The following is a 22,344-nucleotide window of genomic DNA, read 5'->3' as shown; positions in this document are numbered from 1 at the left end:
TCCTCTGGAGAAAAGGTTCATCAGGAGGGTTGGCGTGAGGGGGGAAAGGGGTGGATTAGAGAGGAAGGGAGAAGCATCGTCAAGGAAACTAGTCCTCACAGGTTACACAGAGGGGCCCCTCTCCTCAAAAGATAGAATGAAAAGGAAAACACTGTATCTTTGGCAACTGTCTCTGTTTGATGATGAAGGATTGTCATAAGGAGATGCTAAATACTCCCCTAGCACTTCCTAGCCAGGTGACATCTGGGCCGGGACAGACTTGGTGATGGGAGGGTAAACATAGTACTTAGCGAGAGCCTGTGCATGGATGAACTTGACCCTGTGAGAGCAGCCTCCTCATTGTAAGTAGACTCTGGTCTGCAGCAAACTGGGCTAACCTGTTACCCAAAAGAGAGCAGCTGTGTACCACCTTGGAGGTGGGCATTCTGATGGAAAGGCTCCTCGCACAGACAAGGCTCCTAGACAATTTCAGTATCCTGCAAAACCCAACCTGATGCCATGTCTTCTTCCAGCCCCTACCCCAGCACCCTATCCTGCCTTATTCACCCCTACCTCACAACTAGAAAGTCTGATACTACATTAGTCAGCTGAGGATGTTTGGTGTTTCACTAGATACTCACAACATTTCTCAAGGTAGGAACATATCTTACCTAACAGAACTGTGCAAACAGAGGATGTTTAGATGAAAAGTCCAAATGAATTAAAGAGAGTAATTATATGTTTAAAAGATATATAAATATATGTGTGTGTGTGTGTGTGTGTGTGTGTGTGTGTGTATATATATATTTATATATATATATTCAATTAAGTAAAAAGCTCAAAAGTTAGGCTGGGTGTGGTGGCTCACGCCTGTAATCCCAACGTTTTGGGAGGCTGAGGCAGGCAGATCACAAGGTCAAGAGATCGAGACCATCCTGGCTAACATGGTGAAACCCCATCTCCATTAAAAATATAAAAATTAGCTAGGCATGGTGGTACATGCCTGTAGTCCCACCTACTCGGGAGGCTGAGGCAGAAGAATTGCTTGAACCCGGGAGGCGGAATTTGCAGTGAGCCGAGGTTGTGTCATTGCATTCCAGCCTGGTGACAGAGCAAGACTCGGTCTCAAAAATAAAAAAAATATAAAAAAAGCAAAAAACCCCCTCAAAAGTTAATGACTAATTCTTTCTCCCCCAGTGATCTTTTTCTAATAGTTTTATTGACATACAACTGCCCATATTTAATATGTGTAAATTCTGACATACATATGTGGCTGTGAAGCCATAAACACAACCAAAATAATGAAAATATTCACCACCCTGAATGTTTTTCTTGTTCCTTGTACCGCTTTGCAGTTCCTCCCTCTTCCATAAACCCTGCACCCCACTATATGGCAACCTCTTATCTTCTGTCACTAGATATTAGTTTACATTTTCTAGGACTCGATATACAGTATCTATTCTTTTGTGTAATTACTTTGAGACTCCTTCATGTTGTGTGTAGCACTAGTTTGTTACTTTTTATTGCTAAGTATTCCCTTGTATTCACAAGGTGTTTATCCATTTTCCTTTTATTGGCATTTGAGCTGTTTCTAGTTTTTGGCTATTACAAATAAAGCTGCTATGAACATTTGTCTTTTATGAACATGTGCTTCTATTTTTCCTAGGTAAAGATCTAGGAAGGAAATGGTTGGATCGTAGGGCAGCATCTGTTTAACTTTGTAAGAAACTGCCTCACTATTTTCTCACAGAAATAACGTACCACATTCTCACCAGCAGTGGGGAGGGTTTCAGTTCTTCCATTTCCTCACCAACACTTGCTATGATCAATCTTTTTAGTTTTTGACATTCTAATAGGCGTTTAATGGCAGCTCCTGTGGTTTTAATTTAGATTTCCCAATTACTAAAGATACTAAACATTTTCTAGGTGCTTGAGAACTGTATGTACTTGGTAGAGTGTCTGTTCAAACCTTTTGCCCAGCTTAAGTGTTGAGGGTCCTTTATGTATTCTGGACACAAGTCCTTTATCACATACATGCCTTGTAAACATTTTTTTCCCGTGCTGTTTCTTCTCTTTGCATTTTCTGTATAGTTTTAAAGAACAGAATTTAAAAAATCCAACGAAGTCCAATTCATCAATTTTTCTTTTATGGACTGTGCTTTTTGTGTTGAGTCTAATAAGTCTTTGCCTAGCCCGTGTTCTATTGTATTTTCTTCTAGAAGTTCTACAGTTGTAGACTTTTACATTAGAGTCTACGAATCACTGAGAGCTAATTTTTATATATGGTACAGTCAATTCCTTACACATTGCCTACATCCCAGCCAACCTAACCATCCACAAATCTCCAACAATTCATGCTCTGTGTACTTGCTGAGCTTTTGTAGAGCATGTGGCCCTCAGCCAGTCCTCTTCAAAGAAGTCTCTGCTCACCTGCACCAGTTGGGTAAGATACCTCCTATGCGCTCCCTCTGTGCCCCAAACTTTAAACACTGTGTATTTTAACAATGTGTCTTGCGCCTCTTCCCCATACCATGCTACGTGCTCCCTGAGAGCAGGGGTCATATCCTCTTTCTGGGACTCTAGTGTCTACCATATTGCTTGGCATAAACAAGCATTCAGCAAAGGGCTGCTGAAAAAAACATGAATGAACAAAATAAATGTTACATTCCCATTCAATTAGCAGTCCTGAAAGCCTACTGAGTAGACACAGCAGTCTACTTTTATAAAAGGGAATATAAAAGAATTAGAACTTAAGGAATAAGAATTAGCATAGGACCCAAACTATATCAATTTCACTCCCAATGAAAGTGCCATCAAGAATGACCCAAGTTTAAAGAGACAACAGGAACTATTCTTCAAGAAAACTGTTCACAGAAGCACCAGATTTTAGGCGGTGAACTTTTTGGTTTACTGCAAAAATTTCCGTGAGTCACCTGCCCACAGCTGATGCCTTTTTTCCAGCTCTCCACTTGGGGAGAGATAAGGCGTGGGGGGATGGATGAGTCATGCTGAATGCTCCCCAAGCATCACCATTTAAAAAAGCCCAGAATGTTCAATTAGTTTCATGTTTGCGGAGGAGTCTGGTCATTTCTAAGGTAAAAGCCCAGATAAGTACCCCCTTGCAGAGGAGGCACACCTGGCCCTGGGGCAGTGGGAACAAGCAGAAGGCCAATGAAGGTGAACACCACTGCCATGGGCATCATGAGCTGCCAAGGAAGTGACCTCTTCAGGCTTTGCGGAAGAGGCATGGTGAAGCCCACCTTCACAATAGAATGTGAAAGTGTTTTGAACGTGGAAAAGTAGGGATTTTAATATAAGCTGCCTCTGTGTCTATTTTAGCAATGACTATACTATCATTTCTGTCCTGTGGTCCTCTCTACGTGGGTGAAATGCAACACCGACATATACCAGCAACCACGAACTTGGGGAGTGGTAGGTATGTATGGGTACCTTAATGGTATTTAGCCATTACTTTTTTAGAGCAATATCTCTCATTGAGGTCTGAAGGAGTACAGCTACAACCAGGCCCCCTTGTAGCCAGTGAGGTGCCAGGACTGAGCCATGAGCCATCCTGATCATCTCTCTGGACCTTCACAATGGGGTTCTGAAGCCAGTGGGCCCTTCCTTGTGGGGAGTGGGGCAGGTAGGGGGCTTCAGTGGGAAGAGTAGGCATGGTGGCACACTTCCAAATGATGATCAAAGGGTATGATATCAAGCAAAGCTAAAAAAAACCACAACTTAAGATGAAAGTGGGGAATAACACAATAGTTATTCATCTTATCATTGTGTAACAGCCTGGAACAATGCGGCAATGGTGGGCTAAGATGGGGCTAACTGCTTTTATCATTTGCCAGCTCCTTCGCATCAGAAAATGCCAAGGTACATCTACAGAAATTTCCATCTGTCACAGCAAGAAACTTATGCAACATGCCCAACTATGTCTTCTGTTCAGTGTTTGTCACTGAGATGAGACGAGAGGAACTGTGGTAACTGTTCCCAAACTGAGACCCCATGAAGCTGCTACTCCGAATGATTTTTTTCATTCCTGATAGGATGACTACTGACTTGTACACATGTCATTCCAAATTCACATCACCTCTTCATTTTTACCCAGCCAGGCATCCAATAGATGACTGTGTGTGTAACTGAGTTACAACCTCTCAATAGTGGCAGTCTTTATTTACAAAAAGCTTTTTCAAATATCTGAGATTAGAAATAAAATCTTCCTGGGAACATCTTTTTATTTACATAAGAGCCCAGGAAACTGGCCTTCAATTTCTTTACTGTTTAGGTAGGAAATAGTCTGTACAGTTTGAAATCTGAAAAGGAATAAAAAGGGTTGAGAAAATGACAAAAGGACCACAGCTTACCTTCAAAAAGGCTTTCTTTTCCAAGGTGTTCATAATGAATGGAGGGATGGCTGGAAATAAAGATAGATCCACTTAAATCTTTATTTAATGCCAATTTTCAGCTTACACTTTTTTTTCAACCGTTTGACAGAAAGCTTCCGTCACTTTTAGGCTATTTGCACTGTCACAGTAAAAACAGTTTGTAGCAATTCTTTAAATTATTACATTTGAATTCATTAAATTGAAAACTGTTCTGATTTTCTAAATTTTTGAAAATTATCATCACATCCTCTGCCAGCCAGAAAGTTTTATAATCTCGAAAAGAACTTTAAGTTTAAATAGGCAAAAATAAAAATATCAGGAACTTTTTCTTCCTGTATTAATGAAACAAAGGGTACAAGGCAGGGAGGATGGTGTAAAGAATCCTGCCTTGGAGTCAGGCAGAAACTGCTTCCGTACAGGCTAGACCAGGGGCCCCAACCTCTGGGTCATGGACTGGTATATGGATCTCTGGCCTGTTAGGAACAGGGCTGCACAGTAGGAGGAGGGCAATGGGCGAGTGAATGAAGCTTTAGCTGTATTTACAGCTGCTCCCCATTGCTTGCATTATGCCTGAGCTCTGCCTCCTGTCAGATCAGCGACCGTATTACATTCTCACAGGAGCCTGAACTCCATTGAGAACTGCACATACAAGGGATCTAGGCTGCCCGCTCCTTATGAGAATCTAGTGCCTGATGATCCGTCACTGTCTCCCATCACCCCCGGATGGGACTGCCTAGCTGCAGGAAAACAAGCTCAGGGCTCCCACTGATTCAACATGATGGTGACTTGTCTAATTATTTCATTATATATTACAATGTAATAATAATAGAACTAAAGTGCACAATACATTTAATGTGCTTGAATCATCCTGAAACCACCCCCCTGATCCCCGGTCCATGAAAAAATTGTCTTCCATGAAATGGGTCCCTGGTGCTAAAAAGGTTTGGGACCGCTGGGCTAGACCACTTGCTAGCTGGGTGACCCTGGAGAAGTTACCTAACTTCTCTGAGCCTCAGCTTTCTGTTTTCTTTTTCTATAAAATGGAGGAAATTGGATATAATAATGCATGTAAAACACTGGGTATGCAGTGGACACCATTCGTTCATTTGCTGACAACTTTTATCAGGCTAAACTGTCATATCCACTACTTCGATATGTCAATTACTCTTATAAATTGCACTAGGACAGAAAGATTGTATTTCTTCTCTGGGGACTAAATAGTGTTTAAAATAACCAAATCATTAGAAATGGATTTGTCCGTCTGGGCTGGCTGAACTCTAAGAGGAGTAAGGCAATTCAAAACAGAAAAGATCACAATCAAAAGCAAACCCAGGGCCGGACACGGACACGGTGGTTCACAACTGTAAACCTAGCATTTTGGGAGGCCGGGGTGGGCGGATCATTTGAGCCCAGGAGTTCTAGACCAATTGGGCAACATGCCAAAACCCCGTTTCTACAAAATATATAAAAATTAGCTGGGTGTGGTGGTGCATGCCTGCAGTCCCAGCTACCTGGGAGGCTGAGGACCTGAGCCCAGGGAAGTTGAGGCTGCAGTGAGCCATATGATCACAGCACTGCACTCCAGCCTGAGGGACAGGGCAATATCCTGTCTCAAAAACAACAACGACAACAACAAAACAAACCCAGGGCAGAAGCTGGAGCTGCAACCTCGATTTCAGCAAATCTGGAAATCAGGGCTCAGTAGGCACACCGGGGTGGGCTCCATAGCCTCCTCTTAGGTTAGTGACAAACGTGCTGGTCCCTGGACTCAGGGGATACTTTCCTCATGTTTCAGGACCGTGGCTGTGCAGCCACCCCTACGGAACACATTAGCCTCAGACAGGGCACCAAGGCACTCCTGTGTTAAATCAGATAATAGCAGTTTTTCCCCAATTTGCTGGAATGTGAATATAATGTTCCTCAAAGTTTTCCTTCACGCACTTTTCTTCAACTTTTGTTGCCTGCTCTTCCTTGCCTGCTGATGAGCAGTCACAGTGACAAAAGGAATTTAAAAATCGCAAAAAAGTATTAATGGATGACTTGACAGCAGCTGATGAAGTATACTTCATTGGAGAGCTTCATTTTAATTGCCAAGTGCTGTTTGCATTCAGTTTCGATGATGAAAATTAAACACACTAATTTCTGTTTTTTTTTTTTCTGTGAAGAGCACTCTAACTCCCAGGCCCTCTGATTTCTCAGTCTGAGAACTTTCTTTAGGCCCCTGGTCTGAAGGTAGCTCTAAGCAGCCTTAGGGTGGACTAGAGATTCTCAGCAGAACTAAATACAATGTAGACTTTCTATTTTTGGTCATGCTGACCCCAGTCCCTATAGGGAAAACTGAGTAGTTGCTTGGCACACATTTTATCAGTAGCGCTCTAACCATTCCAATTTGCTCCATCAGTCCCTTCTGGTCAAAGTCCCACTGTATGGCCCTGGTCCAGCCCATCACCGCCTCTTGCCTGGGTTACTGAGGCAGCCTCCTGGACAGCCTCCACTGAACATTCTCGTTCTCCTTCAGCCCATTCTCAACCCACCACCCAGAGTCACACAGATAAAACCTAAGTCAGATTGTGCTGCTCCTGCATTCAAAACCCTGCCTGGCTTCTTACCTCTCAGACTAAAACCCAAGTGTGAAACGCCAGGGCTGCCATCCACGCTCTGCCGTCTGTGGCCTCCTGACTCCCTTCCTACTGCTCCCCACCCCTCTCACTGTGCCCCAGCTGCACCTGCACCTGTAATGCCTGCAACACACCAGGCAAACCCCTGCCTGTGGTTCCCTCTGCCAGAATATTCATCACCGATACCCACTTGGCTCACTCCCACACCTCCACCCAGTGCTCTTCCCTGGCTGCCCTACCCACACGCCCTAGCCCCCTTGCCCTCATCACCACTGCACATACTATATACTTTATTTACTTGTTTATTTTCTGCCACCCCCACTGGAAGGCAATTTCCACTAAGAGGTGCGATATTTGTGTTTGTTTTCTGGTTCACGGATCCGTGAACGCTGGTTCAACCTGTATTTATGGAATAAATGACAAAGTCCTGCTAACCCATGCCAGGGGCTGCCATGAGAATCCTGGACACGACAACTTGCGTGATGGCTTGTTTCGCAGCGTTCGCCGACTCCCCCAAGCGGTTCCCATTCTCATCTGTGACAGGAATGCCAACTTTGAGTTCCCTGCAGAGCAAAACACATACAGAGAGCTCCACCAATGCCTTCAATAAACGTCCTGAAATAGTACTATGTTGGGAAAGATCAAGCCTCTACTTAATGCAAATACCCACTCAAGTGTCATTTTTGGTACTGACACATCTATTTTTTTTTTTTTTTTTTTACAGTCTCACTCTGTTGCCCAGGCTGGAGTGTAGTGGTGCTATCTCCACTGACTGCAACCTCCGCCTCCCGGGTTCAAAGCGATTCTCCTGCCTCAGCCTCCCGAGTAGCTAGAATTACAGGTGTGTGACAGTGTGCCGGCCAATTTTTGTATTTTTGGTAGAGACGGGGTTTTGCCATGTTGGCCAGGCTGGTCTTGAACTCCTGACCTCAGGTGATCCACTCGCCTCGGCCTCCCAAAGTGCTGAGATTACAGGCATGAGCCACTGCCCCCAGCAGACACATCTATTTTTAAATACCATGGACAAGTTTAATTCTCCTTTGATAGAAATAAAAGTAAAACAACACTAGTAAACTTTTAAAACAGGGTGTACCTTTTTCAGGAACAATACAATTCAAAGGGTGGATATGCGAACTTCAATCTATGCTCATGTGCAAATTTGAGCAACTTTCCAAATAAGAAACAGATACAACACACAGCATTATTAAGTCAACAAACTTAATATGCTGACAGGGAAACAGTCACTCGCACATGGCCCTATTGTATATTTATTAACTACATTTACTAACACTAAGTATAACTTCTACCGTTACCCCTGTTTTTCGTTATCCATTCCAAAATGCTTTTGTTGTTCTTTCTTCTCCTTTAATTTTTGCCAGTTCTAAAACAATACTTCCAAACATATAGAATAATGTACTTTAAGCCCCAAAAGAAAATTCTGGAGGAAAAAAAAGGAATCTATTTTAGAGAATAAACTTTCTTTGGATAGACTTTGTCCAACCCAAGCCCAACTCAATGTAAGCTTGAGATATATCTTGTAAACTTTTTATCATACAGACACAGAAAGACTATTCCAGCATCAGCCCCCTCCCCGCACTCCTCAGTCTGCTTCAATAATCAGTAACTCATCGCTAAGCTTGTTTTATCAACATGCCCATCGTCATTGCCAACCCCACAGTATTTTGAAAGAAATCCAAGATCTCGTATAATTTCACCTATACATATTAAAACAAACATTTGAAAGTTTCAACAAAGCTATTTATTACAAGAGACTCCCCTGTCAAGCACACATCCCTACTAAGAGTGCATATTCATCTTACCTTTGCCTCATTAATGGAATATTAATGCAATTAGCAGCAGCTACGGCAGCAAAGGGAACAAAACGTCCTATCAGTGGTGAGACATGCTGCAGAGGAGAAAATTTCAAAAGCTTTATCTTATTTTTCCTGCACTAGTGAATGGAAATAACTTATTTCTTCTTGAAAACTCTGAAAAATGCAGAGTCCTATTTGCATAGAAACTCAGGCCAAGAACACTTTCAAAACTTTTCCTAGCAGTATTTGTATATTTCCCACATGGGTGTGCTGGGACCATGCAAGCTTCTAAGGCATTGTAGCTAAGTGTGGTTGCAGTAGTATGGGCTTTGGAGTGGAGAGAGAAGAGAGCGAGAGAGAGAGAGAAATGCTCTTGCCTCTCTTCAGAGCTGTGGCCTGAGGCACACTGCCCTCTGCAATGCCTCTGGGGGGCTGTCAGGATGGGTGAACATTTAGCACTTTGTACACAGAGTCAGGCACAGACCACAGTCCTGGTAGGTGTTATTGGTGACAACTCTTCCCAAACTTATTGGAAGATATAACTAAAATATGCAGCTGAAGATAAGGACTATAACAAGAAATCCCTATGACTTGAACTATTTTAAGAAATAATAGAGGGATTTAGAGCCAGGCAGGTGATCACAAATTAAGCAGCTTTATTATGGAAATAAAAATCTGAGTACCTTGGTCAATGCATTGAGTCCTAGAGCTGTTGCTACAGCACCAGTTGTTGCAGAAACGTAAGCTGTTCCCAACTCACTGAAAAGGAAAAAGGATATCGTGTAGACGACGAGGGCATGTCAGGAAACTCTGGTGCAACATTATTTGGAGAAATAAAAGGGAAATATAAAAGAGCATGATTCAGAATGAAGAGTCTACAAAACAACATTCACTATCACTCCACAAATAGGGGAATCTAAAGAAAAAGCAAGCAGATCCATAAAAAATGGGATCCTTCACACGTATCTTGACTATAACTCCAAAAAAGTAGACATATAGTCTTTGAAGTGAGTTGGTTAAAATAAATAAATAAACATACAGACTTTGTATTGGTGAGAAGGAGGGAAGCTGTGTGCAGGAAGCTATGAATACAGGGGAGTGTATATTGGGCTAAATGTTTGGGGCATATTTGCTTAAAAATATTTCTCAAAATATTAATATACACACTGAAAGCAAAAATGAAGTGCTGCCATTTAAAAAATGATATCTGAACTGTATAAAAATACTAAGTCTTATCATCCCAAAACTATAAAGCCCAAGCAATTCTCTTTTCCTTTAAAAGAAATTTTAATTGCGATAAACACCACTCGGTTGCAGATTTCAAGATCCTTTGCTCCATATAACAATAGTAGAAGAATATGGGTTGTCAAAAGCAATTTTAAGTGATAAAAAAGAGAAGCACTTTTCTTTCAAGTGTAATACAATTATGCTAACTAACATTTTTGGTTAACTAATCTTGTGAGCCTATTTTTTTTTTTTAACAGGTGACAAAAAATTAAAACTCATTGCTTTCTTTTGGACTCCACAGAGGAGCTATTTTAAAAACATATCAGATATAAAGGTCACACTGCCATGGTCTCCCCTTGATTTCTGCAGAGACCACACTTTGTCTCCTCTACTTTTAACGTTGGTGTCTGTCAACTCAGGCAGGGTAGATGGGGGAACAGCCTGTCACTTATCAGAGGCCAGACCAGTGCTGCCTGCTGTGTGTTCTACAGGGCCATGAGCTCCAGGGTGAGAAGGAGGTATCATCCTACCAGTACCTCCAAAGGCACGAGTAATGTCTGAGAAGGCAGGCTGGAAGAAGACTGTTTTCTTGATAGGGAGAGAGAAAATGAAACACTTTACTTTAAAAAAGAAAAAAAGCTACAAAAAAGGATGCTACATAATATTCTGAACAATATAAAAATATGCACACATAGGCTTTTTTAAATAGGAGAGTATCACCACTTAATAAAATGAAGGTGGAGAACTGCAGAGAGTGGTCAAATCTCCTGGCCTTACTTGACAGTGAGGGGCGCGTCTCCACTTCTGTTGGTGTAATTGACGACGGCATTGAAGGACTGGTTAATCCACTGCCAGAACAGCACAGCCGGCGTAGTCCTAAAACAGAGCCATCCATCACATACCCACTATCACTGGGCCCAGCCGCTGCACGGAACAGAAAACGTGAACACCAGTAACCAGAGAGGAGACATACTGGGGAAGGGAGAAACCCACAAGGCCACAGGCTTAGGATCTGTTTGCTGGGCAAGCTTTTATCCTCTGGGATCATCAGTTTCCTCGTTCCGTAGATATAGATAACATCAAGCTCAGAGGGTTACTATGAGGATGAAGTAAGATAAAATTTGTAGACAGCCTGGTCCAGAATAGACATTCAATAAATGCCAGATCCCTTCTCTTGGGGAAAAAAGATACAATTTGTAGGCTAAATGGTCCTGGGCCCTCCTAACAGCACTTGCAATGCTTTATGTCTATGTCTACACATACACCTTTAATGTGCCTATATCTACACTTACACCTATACCTATATCTATATGAATGGAGTCAAAGGAGAATTTGCCTGCAGACTCTTTTATTTTCTTTCTCCACTTCACTCTCTTTTGGGGCTAAGATTTAGAAAAAAAATTCAACCTCCTTTTGAACAACTAAGAAGATGCTATTTAGCAGAGGGGAAGGGTTAAAAAAAAAAAAGAGTCCCAGAGTAGCAACATTCAAACATAATGGAACTAAAAGTGAAATGACTTTTTTTCTTTTACATCGATAATATCCCATTTTTTGTTTTTTATTGTCTTCAATTTTATTTTTTATGGTATATACTAAAGGAGTTCAACATGATGTTTTGATTCATAAGTACATTACGGAACGATTCAATCAAGCTAAATACCTTGTTTGTCACTTCATATACTTATGAAGTAATACTTATTTCAACAAAATTATTTACATACAAAAATATACTTTGAGCTTCTGTAATGGTGAACACACTGTTGCTACATATTCATAACATACCTGTAAAACGTCATCATACAACCTGTGATGGTCATGTTCATGGGAACCTGGGCTGACATTCTTCCTATCAAAATCATCTTCTCACCAGTGTCAGGATGAAAAGCTGAATCATAGATGTACTTTGCTCTCCACAATTCATTTTCTGTAAGACCAGGAGGAACAATTCCTTGCCTGAGAAAACAACAAATAATATGGCAATTGCTCATTTCAAATATCTCCCCAGTGCCCTAGAGACAAGTGGCTACAAGGTTTTAAAAGTTTATGCTCTGGCTGGGTGTGGTGGCTTATGCCTGTAATCCCAGCACTTTGGGAGGCTGAGGCAGGTGGATCACAAGGTCAAGAGATCGAGATCATCCTGGCCAAGATGGTGAAACCCATCTCTACTAAAGACACAAAAATTAGCCAGGTGTGGTGGTGCACGCCTGTAATCCCAGCTACTCGGGAGGCTAAGGCAAGAGAATTGCTTGAATCTGGGATGCAGAGGTTACAGTGAGCCGAGATCGCACCATTGCACTCCAGCCTGGTGACAAAGCGAGACTCTGTCTCAAAAAAAAAAAAAAAAAAAAAAAAAAAAGTTTATGCTCAGCTAAAACACTTGTGCCTAGATGGAGTGACAAATTTGTTACATATAGTCAGTAAAAATTTCAAAACACACAGGACAATAAACACTTAAAATGAACATTTCAGGCTGGGCACGGTGGCTTATGCCTGTAATCTCAGCACTTTGGGAGGCTGAGGCAGGAGGATTGCTTGAGCCCAGGAGTTCAAAACCAGCCTGAGCAACATGGTGACTACAAAAAAATAAAAATAAATAAAAACTAGTCAGGCATTGTGGCATATGCCTGTGGTCCCAGCTACCTGGGAGGCTGAGGCAAGAGGATCACTTGAGCCCAGGAGGTTGAGGCTGCAGTGAGCAGTGATCATACCACTGTACTCCAGCCTGGGCAGAGAAAGACGCTCTCAAAACAAACAAACAAACAAACAAAAATCAAACCTATTCATCTCAAATTATCTGTAGTTTGGAAAAGCCAGAAAAGAAATTATATAGGGAATAGGAAAGCATTCAATTTTGAAATATTCTTCAAGTGACATATTTTATAATGTATTTTGAATTTGTAAACTCTAAAATACTTTAAACAATTAGACAAAAGTTATGGTAATCAAGGATATTAATTCATTTTTATACCTATAGAATGAAAAGCTAGTTCAGGAAGAATTTTTTTTTTTTTTTTTTTTTAAGACAGGGTCTCACTCTGTCACCCAGGCTGGAGTGCAATGGCATGATCTCAGCTCACCACAGCCTTGAACTGCTGAGCTCAAGTGATCCTCCCACCTCAGTTTCCTGAGTAGCTGGGACTATAGGCATGCGCCACCATGCCTGGTTCATTTTTTTGCATTTTTTGTAGACACAGGATTTCACCATGTTGCCCAGGCTGGTTCTGAACTCTTGGGCTTAGGTGATCTGCCTGCCATGGCCTCCAAAGTGCTGGATTACAGGCGTGAGCCACCATGCCCAGCCTCAGAAGACTCTCGATGAAAAAAAAAAATTAGGTACATCATTCTTCTTCCCTTTATCAAAGAAGCACATATTCATTGTCAAAAATTGAGAAAATACAGGAATCCATTAGAGCAATTAAAATCACTCGAGTCTTTACCTAATCATCTCCACTGGTAATGTTTTCATGCGTATATTTTCAGTCTCTCTTCTAGAATCTAAAAGTGATGTGTTTACTTAAAGGCATCACACCAGACCTGCTGCTTTATAACCACCTTCTTTATTCAGTAATATACTGTAAACGATTTCTCTGTGTCTTCAGATATTCTTCTATATAATCTATACTGGGTTGAACAGTGTCTCTCCCAAAACTCATGTCCACCTGCAACCTCAGAATGTGACCCTATTTGGAAATGGGGTCTTTGCAGATGCAATTAGTTCAAATGGCATACTGGATTAGAGTGGTCCCTAAATTCAATGAATGGTGTCCTCATAGGAAGGCCATGTGCATTCAGACACAGCAGAAGGCCAAGTGATGGAGGCAGAGATGACAGCAATGTACCCATAAGCCAAGGTGCACCAAAACATTCCTAGAGCCTCTAGAACCTTGGAAGCCCCAAGGAAGGATTCTTAGAGGGAGCACGGCCCTGTTGACACCTTGATATCAGACCTCGAGCCTCCGTAACTGTGAGGCTCAAGTTGGCGGCAATTTGTTATGGCAGCCTTAAGAAATTAATAGGCTGGGTGTGGTGGCTCACGAGGTCAGGAGTTCAAGACCAGCCTGGCCAACATGGTGAAAACCCATCTCTACTAAAAATACAGAAATTAGCCAGGTGCAGTGGCAGGTGCCTATAATCCCAGCTGCTCAGGAGGCTGAGGCAGGAGAATCACTTGAACCTGGGGGGCGGAGGTTGCAGTAAGCTGAGATTGCGCTACTGCACTCCAGCCTGGGCAACAGAGTGAGACTCTGTCTCAGAAAAAAAGAAATGAATACACCATCTTTTTAAGTACTTTATAGTATTCTCCTATATGATTATAAGATACTGCAATATATACCAATCTCCTAGTGTTGGGCATATTAAGTGCTTCTAATTTTACTCCACTTGTAAAGGATGAGGAAGTAAATAAATCCTCATACATAAATCTATCCCCACATTCAAGATTATTCTGAAAGAAATGAGTAAATTTGCTGGAACAAAAGCTATGTACAACATTAAAACTTTGGCTATGTCTTCTATCTTTTTTCTCTACTTGACTAGTCTTTTTTTAAAAAATCACCATCCACAGCAGCATCATTGTTATTTATGTAATTTGTACGCATACTTGATACACTGCGATTAACCGCAATTTTTATTTTTTTGGTTGTGTTATCTGCTGTCCTGAAAATTATTATTTTTATGTAATCAGGTAGGAATAAAGTTTCTATCTAGAAAGATTATACAAATGTTCACCGATATTTCTAGCATTCTCAGAATAGTTGTTTTCTTTTTGTCATTTAGGTTTTTAATGAATTTGGAATTTATCTTAATATGAAAATGTGGACCCAGCGCAATGGCTCACGCCTGTAATCCCAGCACTCTGGGAGGCCGAAGTGGGCAGATCACCTGAGGTCAGGAGTTTGACACCAGCCTGGCTAACATGGTGAAATCCCATTTCTACTAAAAAATATAAAACTTAGCCGGGCATGGTGGCAGGCACCTGTAATCCCAGCTACTCGGAGGGCTGAGGCAGAATTGCTTGAACCCGGGAGGCGGAGACTGCAGTGAGTCAAGACAGTGCTGCTGCACTCCAGCCTGGACAAGAACGAAACTAAGTCTCAAAAGAAAAGAAAAGAAAATGTGAAACGTTCTTAATTTTCTCTTTCGGCTGGCCTGCATCAGTTGAAAGTTTGTGAATATTAGCCTTGATTTCTAGATTTTCTATTGTGTTTCCACTTATCTACACATTCTGATGCCAATACCCACCATTTTAACTTGACAGTCAATTTTAATGTTGGGTAGAGCAACCGTCCCACACGCTATTCTTCTTTTTGTTTTTCTAAAATGCTTTATACTAATTTATTCTCCCAGATAAACCTTAGAATTATTATTATTATTATTATTATTATTATTGAGACGGAGTTGCGCTCTTGTCGCCCAGGCTGGAGTGCAATGGTGCGATCTTGGCTCACTGCAACCTCCGCCTCCTGGGTTCAAGTGATGCTCCTGCCCCAGCCTCCCGGGTAACTGGGATTACAGGCACCTGCCACCACAGTCAGCTTTTTTTTTTGTATTTTTAGTAGAGATGGGGTTTCACCATGTTGGCCAGGCTGGTCTTGAACTCTTGACCTCAGGTGATGCCCCTGCCTCGGACTCCCAAAGTGCTGGGATAACAGGCATGAGTCACTGCACCCGGTCAGAATTATTTTATCAATTTTACAGGTGATCACAATTGTAATTTGACTGAAATTGTATTAATCTGGAGAAAACTGACACCGCTACACTCTCCAGCCTTTCTACCCAGGCACATTTCTCCATTTCTCCATTTACTCAAACTTAACATGATTCCAGATGTTTTCATCATTGACGCAAATTTCTGGGTACGTTTCTTCCCATGTACTTTACATTTTTAAAAAATTGTTCTGGCCGGACGCAATGGCTCATGCCTGTAATCCCAGTACGTTGGGAGACCGAGGCAGGTGGATCACGAGGTCAGGAGATCAAGACCATCCTGGCTAACATTGTGAAACCACATCTCTACTAAAAATACAAAAAATCAGCTGGGCGTGGTGGCGGGCGCCTCTAGCCCCAGCTATTCAGGAGGCTGAGGCAGGAGAATGGCGTGAACCTGGGAGGCGGAGCTTGCAGTGAGCCGAGATTGTGCCACTGCACTCCAGCCTGGGCGACAGAGCAAGACTCCGTCTCAAAAAAAAAAAAAAAAATTGTTCTTATGAAGTGAATAAAAAACAATGTCTAATTGCTTGTTGCTGTTATACAGGCAACTACTGTTGTTTTGTGTCTATTGTAAGTAGCCCCCTCATTGTATTTTAATTTGTTCTATGGTTTTTCAGTTGGTTATGGTCTCTTTTTTTTTTTTTTTTTTTTTTTTTGAGATGGAGTCTTGCTCTGTTGCCAGACTGGAGTGCAGGCATGCAATGTTGGCTCACTGCAACCTTCACCTCCCAGGTTCAAGTGCTTCTCCTGGAGTACCTGGGACTACAGGTGTGCGCCACCACGCCCGTCTAGTTTTTGTATTTGTAGTAGAGATGGGGTTTCACCACGTTGGCCAGGCTGGTGTTGAACTCCTGACCTCAGGTGATTTGCCTGCCCTGGCCTCCCAAAGTGCTGGGATTACAGGCGTGAGCCACCTCGCCCGGCCGAGTATTCTCATACATATTACATACATTATGGAAAAAAAAGAAAGGGCTCATGTCCAAGTTTGGGAAAAATGATTAAGTAGCTTTATTTTCACTCCTGGACTTTTTGGAAACTTTGAACAGTTAATAGAATGTGACATTCTCAAGAGTGGAATGCAAACTTTCTCAAATTTGACTACCAAAACCCTCTCCCTTTTTCTCTCTGCCTCCCTTGATCCCTCTCTCCCTTCCCCCGCCCCCCTCTTTTCTTTCTCTAAGTATTCCATAGGATTTCCTTTTTTTTTTTTTTTTTTGAGATGGAGTGTCACTCTTGTTTCCCAAGCTGGAGTGCAATGGCGCAATCTCGGCCCACTGCAACCTCTGCCTCCCGGGTTCAAGCAAGTCTCGTGCCTCAGCCTCCCGAGTAGCTGGGATTACAGGTGCGTGCCACCATGCCTGGGTAATTTTTTGTATTTTTAGTAGAAACAGGGTTTCACCACGTTAGTCAGGCTGGTCTCGAATTCCTGAGCTCTGGTGATCCACCCGCCTCGGCCTCCCAAAGTGTTGGGATTACAGGCGTGAGCCACCACGCCCGGCCAGGGTTCCTTTTCTTTAGAGGTCTTTTTGGGAAGTTCAGCTCTAGTGTTCCATTATTTCGTGCATTGCTCACTACCGATGTGGGATATGCATTCTTAATAATTAAAGAAGTACTACACATTATTCCTAGCTGATTATTTTATGGGAAACAGATATATAATTTTACCTTCTTTTGGGCATCTATCAAGTTGTGGCTTTTTTGCTCTGACATACTGATGTGATAAATTACATTAATAAATGTCCTAAATATAAATCACCTTTTCATTCTCGGAATAAATTCTACCAGTTCATGTTTTAACACAAGGTTGGATGTTATGTGTTGGTGTTTTATTTTGGATTTTTGCATTATCAATTTGTAAGACAGGCCATTGTTTCTTTTTGTATTTTTTTTTTTTATCATTTATTGTATCAGGGTTGCAATGAATCGGGAAGCATTTCCTTTTTTCCTATGATCTCGTAACACTTTAAAATTAAATCAGCTTTATTGAGGTATAATTTAAATGCCATAAAAGTCATCCACTTTAAGTGTCCAATTTGATAAGTTTTGAAAAAATGTACTCAGTGATGTAACCGCCCCAGAATTGTGGTACAGGATATTTCCATGTCTCCAACAGTTCCCTTGGGCCCCTCTGGAGTTACTTCCTCACTTCCTGCCAGCCAATGGATCTATTTTCTAACACTATATTACCTTTTCAAGAATTTCACACAAATGGAATGATACAGTGAGTGGATATATATTTTGTGTATTTTGTGTCTGACCTCTTTCACTTTGCATAATGCTTTTGAGATGCACCCTGTTGTTTATATGAGTTGGTTAATCCGTTCGATGGATGGATGTACCAGTTATTTATTTATTTATTATTATTATTATTTTGAGATGGAGTTTTGCTCTTGTTGCCCAGGCTGGAGTGCAATGGCATGATCTTGGCTCACTGCAACCTTTGCTTCCCGGGTTCAAGCGATTCTCCTGCCTCAGCCTCCCAAGTAGCTGGGATTACAGGCATGTGCCACCACGACTGGCTAATTTTTTATATTTTTAGTAGAGACAGGGTTTCTCCATGTTGTCCAGGCTGGTCTTGAACTCCTGAGCTCAGGCGATCCTCTCGCCTCCGCCTCCCAAAGTGCTGGGATTACAGGCATGAGCCACTGTGCCTGGCCAGTACCAGTTATTTATCAATTCTCTTTTTAGTTATTATGAAACTGCTTTTGCAAAATTATAACTAAGGAAATTATGACAGTGAAAGAAATCAGAACTAACCAACTCTATCTTGCTTGTAATCCTTAAGCTGTCCTTGTTCATTCCTGGGCATAGGCTGAACTAACCTTGGGAAGGAATTCAGTTCATGGTCTGACTCTGAAACAAAATTGGTAACACCCCCCAAAACCCTCGTCTTGCCTGGGGTCCAGTCTGTCTTTACAGGACTACCAAATTAGCTACAAGATTAGAATTTACAGTTTAGAGGTCATGCAATCTCTGGCTTCAAGAATCTGAACCTCCCCAAATTGCTCCTGGGGCTAACATCACTGTATTGTAAAACCTAAGATCAGTGCTTGAGATGTTTTGCACTTTGGATCAGCTGACACCATCCAGACCAGTAATCTGGCCCAACAAGTTCTGCCATCGCACCCAGGAAGAGAAAACATTAAAAAACCTCGCTTTGACCCTCTATGATTCCATCTCCAACCTGACCAATCAGCACTCCCCACTTCCCAAGCCCCTATCTGCCAAATTTTCTTTAAAAACTCTGATCACCGAATGCTCGGGGAGACTGATTTGAATAATAATAAAACTCCGGTCTCCCTCACAGTTGGCTCTGCGTGAATTACTCTTTCTCCATTGCAATTCCCGTCTTGATAAATCGGTTCTGTCTAGGCAGCAGGTAAGGTGAACCCACTGGGTGATTATGAAGTAGGTGTGAAGTAGCATCTTCTTGTGGATTTGCATTTCCCTAGTAACTAATATGCTGAGCATAGTTCCATATGCTTACTTGCTATTCCTGTATTTTCTATGGTGAAGTGTCCTCAGTCTACTCAAATCTTTTGTCCATTTAAAAAAATTGGGTTGAGTAATTACTGGATGGATATAGTTCAAGTGATATAGTTCAATATTGATAGAGTTCTTTATATCTTCTGGATACAAATTCTTCATGAGATATAAGTTTTGCAAATATTTTCCTTCAGTCTGTGAATTGCATTTTTATTTTCTAAACAGTGTCTTCTGTCATAAAAAGACTTTACTTTTGATAAAGTCCAATTTATCAGTGTTTTTCTCTTCTTTCCATTTCAATTGATCATTGTTCATTCTTATATCTTATCTAAGAAATTTTTGCCCATACTGCCGGGCGCGGTGGCTCCCGCTTGTAATCCCAGCACTTTGGGAGGCCGAGGCGGGTGGATCACGAGGTCAGGAGATCGAGACCATCCTGGCTAACACAGTGAAACCCTATCTCTATTAAAAATACAAAAAATTAGCTGGGCGTGGTGGCACACGCCTGTAATCCCAGCTACTCAGGAGGCTTAGGCAGGAGAATAGCTTGAACCTGGGAGGCGGAGGTTGCAGTGAGCTGAGATCGTGCCACTGCACTCCAGCCTGGGTGACAGAGCGAGACTCTGTCTCAAAAAAAAAAAAAAAAAAAATCTTTGCCCATATCAAAGTCATAAAGATTTTCTCCCGTTTTCTCTAGAAGTTGAATAGTGTTAGCTAGTATATTTAGGTCTACTATCCATTTCAAGCTAAGTTTTGTTTACAGGATGAGTTAAGGATCAAGATCCATCTTTTACATAACAATCTAATTTTTCCAGAACTATTCATTGAACAGAGTATCCTTTCCTCATTGAATTATCTTGGCTCCTTGACGTAAAATCAGCTAACTATACATATTTGTGCCTATTTCAGGTTTCTCTTCTATTACATGGATCTAAATGTGTCTCCTTACAACAATGCTAAACTGTCGGTACTACGAGAGCTAATTTATAGTCAGTCTTAAGACCAGGTAGTGTGAGTTTCTCAGCCTCATTCTTTTTCAAAATTGTTTCCAATATTCTAGGCTCCCTGTATTTCCACATAAATGTTAGAAGTAGCTTGTCAGTGTCTAAAAAGAGCCTGCTGGGGTTTTGATGATTACAATGAATCTTACATCAATTTGGGAAGAGATGACATCTTAACATTATTGAGTCTTCCAATACAGGAACACTGTATATCTCTCCATTTTAAAAAAAACCCAAGCTCTGTTTTTTTTCTCTGTAATTTGTGTGAGTGTGTGTGTGTGTGTTGGTGTACAGGCATTTTCTATATTTTGTTAAAGTGATCTCCAAGTACTTAATATTTTTGTTGCTACTGAAAATGGCATTATTTAAAAAATTTCAAAATTACAGTCATTAATTGCTACTAGATAGAAATGAAATTGATTTTTTATACTGATCTTGTATCTCGTAACCTTACTAAACCCATTTATCCTAGTTGTTTTTTTTGTAAATTCTTTTTTTTTTTTCTTGAGACAGAGTTTTGCTCTTGTCACCCAGGCTGGAGTACAATGGTGCAATCTCAGCTCACTGCAACCTCCACCTCCCAGGTTCAAGTGATTCTCCTGCCTCAGCATCCCAAATAGCTGGGATTACAGGCATGCGCCACCAGGCCTGGCTAATTTTGTATTTTTAGTAGAGACAAGGTTTCACCATGTTGGCCAGGCTGGTCTTGAACTTCTGACCTCAGGTGATCCACCCGCCTTGGCCTCCCAGAGTGCTGGGATTACAGGCATGAGCCACTGCACCTGGCCTGGTAAATTCTTTCTATATAGATGATCACGTTTTCTGTGAATAAGGAAAGTTTTACTTTTTCATATCCTATCTTTGTCTTTTTTGAAAAAAAAAAAGTTTAAATTTTCTCTTATTGCCCTAGTTAGAACCTCTAGCACAATGCTGAAGAAAAGTAATGAGAGCAGAAATCCTCACCTTGCTCCCCAGTCTTAGGAGGAATGTGTTCATACTTTCACCATTAGGTTTGATGTCAGTTGTAGGGTTTTTGTAGTTGTACCTTCCCCTTCTATTCCTAGTTTGCTGACAGCTGTATCATGAATGGATGCTGGATTTTGTCTGCTTTTTCTGCATCTATTGATATGATAATATGGTTTTCTGTTTTAGTCTACTGATACAGTGATTTTTAAATGTTAAACCAATCTTGCATTCTTGTCATAACTCCACTTGAGTTCTGCTTATTTTGGGTATTGCCCTTTCTGGGTAGATTTGTTAAATTCTGTTAAGAATTTTTGTGTCTATGTTTATGAGGGGTATTAGTCATTTTTCCACTAATCCCTTTTTCTGGTTTTGCATCAGGGTATTTGTAGCTTCATGAAATGAATGATGAAGTGTTTCCTCACTCTTCTGCTTTCTGCTGGAGTTTGTGGTTTGATATCTTTTTTTTTTTTCTTGAGACAGAGTCTCACTCTGTCACCCAGGCCGGAGTGCAGTGGTGCCATCTCGGCTCACTGCAACCTCCGACTCCTGGGTACAAGCAATTCTCCTGCCTCAGCCTCCCGGGTAGCTGGGATAACAGGCATAAGCCACCACACTCGGCTAATTTCTGTATTTTCAGTAGAGACGGGGTTTCACCATGTTGGCCAGGATGGTCTCGAACTCCCGGCCTCAGGTGATTCGCCCGCCTCAGCCTCCCAAAGTGCTGGGATTACAGGCGTGAGTCACTGCGCCTGGCCGGTTTGATATTCTTCCTGTGAAAAAATTCTTTCTTTACCTGTGTAAAGCCATCTGGCTTTTGAGATTTTTGTGGGAAAGATTTTTATTTTATTACCATCTTGCTATTTGTTTTCTGTTTGTCTCATCTCCTCCTCATTCCTTTTTTCCCCCCTTTCCCTGCCTTCTTTTGGATTGAGTCAATTTTGGTAACCTATATACTGTATTCATAGAATGTTACATATTTCACTAAGATTTTTAAAATCTTTAGCAAAAAAGCTATATAGTAGGCTTTATTTTTATATTCTATTTCTCTTTTAGGTAGCTTTCTTACTCCTTTTGTTATATATTTTGAGTTTTATTTGTTTCCTTTAGATTGGTTAGACTTACCAGAGGCTTATCCTTTTCTGGATTTATCAAA

General features: G+C 41.4%; 1 protein-coding gene across 3 annotated transcripts in view; it reads right to left on the bottom strand.

The window, feature by feature from the left end:
- SFXN1 (sideroflexin 1) overlaps positions 1–22,344 on the bottom strand; it is a 50,038-nt gene that overhangs the window by 7,552 nt on the left and 20,142 nt on the right. For 2 of the 3 annotated variants that reach the window (XM_054488114.2, XM_054488119.2), the window contains exons 3-8: positions 11,812–11,982; positions 10,807–10,905; positions 9,486–9,561; positions 8,809–8,894; positions 7,424–7,551; positions 4,350–4,399 (exon numbers count right to left, since the gene is read on the bottom strand). In XM_054488114.2, the coding sequence (XP_054344089.1) occupies positions 4,350–4,399; positions 7,424–7,551; positions 8,809–8,894; positions 9,486–9,561; positions 10,807–10,905; positions 11,812–11,982 (610 nt within the window). The remainder of the gene's footprint in view (positions 1–4,349; positions 4,400–7,423; positions 7,552–8,808; positions 8,895–9,485; positions 9,562–10,806; positions 10,906–11,811; positions 11,983–22,344) is intronic. The other variant, XM_054488120.2, reaches the window with a different exon arrangement.

Source organism: Pongo pygmaeus, chromosome 4 (assembly GCF_028885625.2).
Source record: "Pongo pygmaeus isolate AG05252 chromosome 4, NHGRI_mPonPyg2-v2.0_pri, whole genome shotgun sequence".
Lineage (NCBI taxonomy): Eukaryota > Metazoa > Chordata > Mammalia > Primates > Hominidae > Pongo > Pongo pygmaeus.
This window is presented reverse-complemented; position numbering and strand designations above follow the sequence as displayed.